The sequence below is a fragment of the Monopterus albus genome, unplaced genomic scaffold (assembly GCF_001952655.1).
Source record: "Monopterus albus unplaced genomic scaffold, M_albus_1.0 scaffold707.1, whole genome shotgun sequence".
NCBI classification, from domain to species: Eukaryota; Metazoa; Chordata; class Actinopteri; order Synbranchiformes; family Synbranchidae; genus Monopterus; species Monopterus albus.
Genome location: NW_018128587.1, coordinates 5,496 through 7,977, shown reverse-complemented (window position 1 = coordinate 7,977; position 2,482 = coordinate 5,496). Strand labels below are relative to the sequence as shown.

General features: G+C 39.9%; 1 protein-coding gene across 1 annotated transcript in view; it reads right to left on the bottom strand.

Annotated features, from left to right (window-relative positions):
- Nucleotides 1–2: 2 nt before the first annotated feature.
- The window catches only part of LOC109953498 (tryptase-like), a gene marked incomplete at its 3' end in the record, with an annotated part of 7,356 nt that continues 4,876 nt past the window's right edge, over nt 3–2,482 (bottom strand). The window contains exons 3-4 of the mRNA XM_020588982.1: nt 363–508; nt 3–282 (exon numbers count right to left, since the gene is read on the bottom strand). Of these exons, the coding sequence (XP_020444638.1) occupies nt 3–282; nt 363–508 (426 nt within the window). The remainder of the gene's footprint in view (nt 283–362; nt 509–2,482) is intronic.

Below are 2,482 nucleotides of genomic sequence, written 5' to 3'. Positions count from 1 at the left end.
ACATGGCAGGAACTCACGTTCGGTTGTTGAAGGGGGTGTGGTCAGAGGTGGCGGCAGGTTCGGACAGGTGACGCTGAGGTCACCGTCAGTTCCATTGGACTTGAAGGTGACGTAGCCTGGCCGGTCGCCTGTGATCTGGCTGTTGATCCAGTTTTCATACTGGGACACTCTGGTGTAGACTCCTGGTAAATTAGGATCAGCACAACCGTATCCCCAACTCACAACTCCAGCCAGGATCCAGCGACTGCTCTGCTTACTCACCAGTGGACCACCAGAATCACCCTTTTACAGAGAGCAACATTTAGGAGAAGCAATCTCTGCAGGAGGTAAGATCTGACACAAACAGGTGTAAAAATGATCACCTGACAGGAGTCCTTCCCTCCAGCATTTAACCCAGCACACATCATGTTGTCTGTGATACTGCCCACTCCATTTTCACAGTTACACTGTCTGTTTCCCACAACTGGCACCTCCACCTCCATTAGGTTTTGTGGTGAGGGAAGGGGCACTAACAAGACACAAATTCAGCTTGATCAGCACAGGGCTTCACACAAAATGGACTACTGATAATGATACTGACATTTATACACAATTATACATTTGACAGTTATCGCTATGAACAGGAATTTCAACTGTAAACCAAAGGACAGGGCCACCATCAACATTCAAAAATAAATGACTTGCCTCTGCTCCCACTGTCAAAGACAGGGACTTGAAATCCAATTGAAAACTACTGTTATTATTAATCTTCTGATGTTGTTTTTGCTGTTTACATCAATAAAGTTTGTTAAAGAATTTTCAAGAAATGTTCAAAATTTGTTTAAAAACCTTTTCATTGTCATAAATGCCTCCATCCAGGCAAATGAACCCGTTTGATTTGAAGGTCACCTGTGGAGGTTTTGACCACTACTAGTGCTGTGGAGCAATGTTCTTACAAGTCAATCACTCTTTTGTGTCATGATTCTGTCCCGTCGACTTCCGTTCTCCTGCTTTTACTTTGACATTACTTCCTGTTTCACCTTAGTTTTGGACTTTTTACTTTAATCAGCACTCAATTGTTTACACCTGTAAACCAGAGGTAAAGAAGAAGAAGAAGCCTGGCAGCAACCAAACTCAGATGTAAAAAATATTTAGTGAAATATATAAGTGAAAATATTTAGAAAATCTTCTTCATCATAAAGCATTTTAGATGAAAATACATCCATTAGAGTTGTTGAATGTTTGGGATGTAAACAATCCGATTTGGTAAGAAGCTCTAGAATGGATTATAAACAGAATAAAACATTATTGTTCACTAAATTTGAAAGTTATCTTTGGTTGACCAAAACACATAAAAAGTGACATAAAACAAGTCATAGACAAAAATAATAATGGTCTCCTATACCATTGTCCTAAAGGCATTCATTCAAATTCAGGATATTAACCCTTGACTTCTGTTTGGGCTCAATGTGACCCCAGAGCCACTTGAGCTGTTTAAAAATCATATAATGTTTTTATCATGAGCCTTCATGACTTTTCCTCATTCTATGAAATCTTCGCAGAAAAATGATTTTGTTTGATTTGACTTTTCTGTAATCAAGCATGTGTGGGGACAAACCAACCCCAGTGATAAACTCCATCATGTGCTGATGTTTTGTGTCTCTGGTTGATGTAAAAAATTATATTGATCAAAACAAAAATGTTCGCCTACATCCATTTGGGTTTGTAGAGCCATCTTACCTTCCCGGAACACACAAACACACACACACACATACACAGGAATACATGAGCTCTGACACATAGCATATATATACAGATTCCCTGTCATGCACAAATGAGGGCCCTGAAAATGGTTGAATTATGGAATTCTCCCATGGCTAGGGGGAGTATGAGAATCTGGCTATCCCCAAGAAAACTGTTTACTTCTCATTAGGGTGGGGCAAATATAGGTTCAAGGTTCAAGGATTTTATTGTCATTTCACCATATGTGCAGGACATACAGAAAATCAAAATACGTTTTGGGTGCCATAATATTTAGGAACTAAAACAGAAAAAAGTAGAATAAAAATAGAATAAGAACTGGATTAATGTAATTAGGAAAATCTAAAAGGTACAGCAAATAAACTGTTACTCAAAACTGTGTACAGTCAATGACAGTAGTGCAAACCATAATAGGAGATTGTCAGATGGTTCAGCATCATCACCAGGGCGTTGGTGTTGAGATGCAAATAGCATATGAGGTATACATAGACAGTACTGCAAATGACCAACAGCAGCAGATTTACATATAATATAACAAAAGGGGGGATATATTGAGTTTGAGCAAACAGCGGGGGTAGCCTTTCTATATCTTTTTGTGTTCTGTGGTGAGTTATGGTCCAGGGGCAGAGGGGGGAGGTAGTGAACAGTGTTCAGCATCCTCACAGCCTGGTGGATGAAGCTGTTTGTAAGTCTAGTGGAGTGGGCCTGAAGACTCCAATACCTTCTCCCTGAAGGCAGGAGT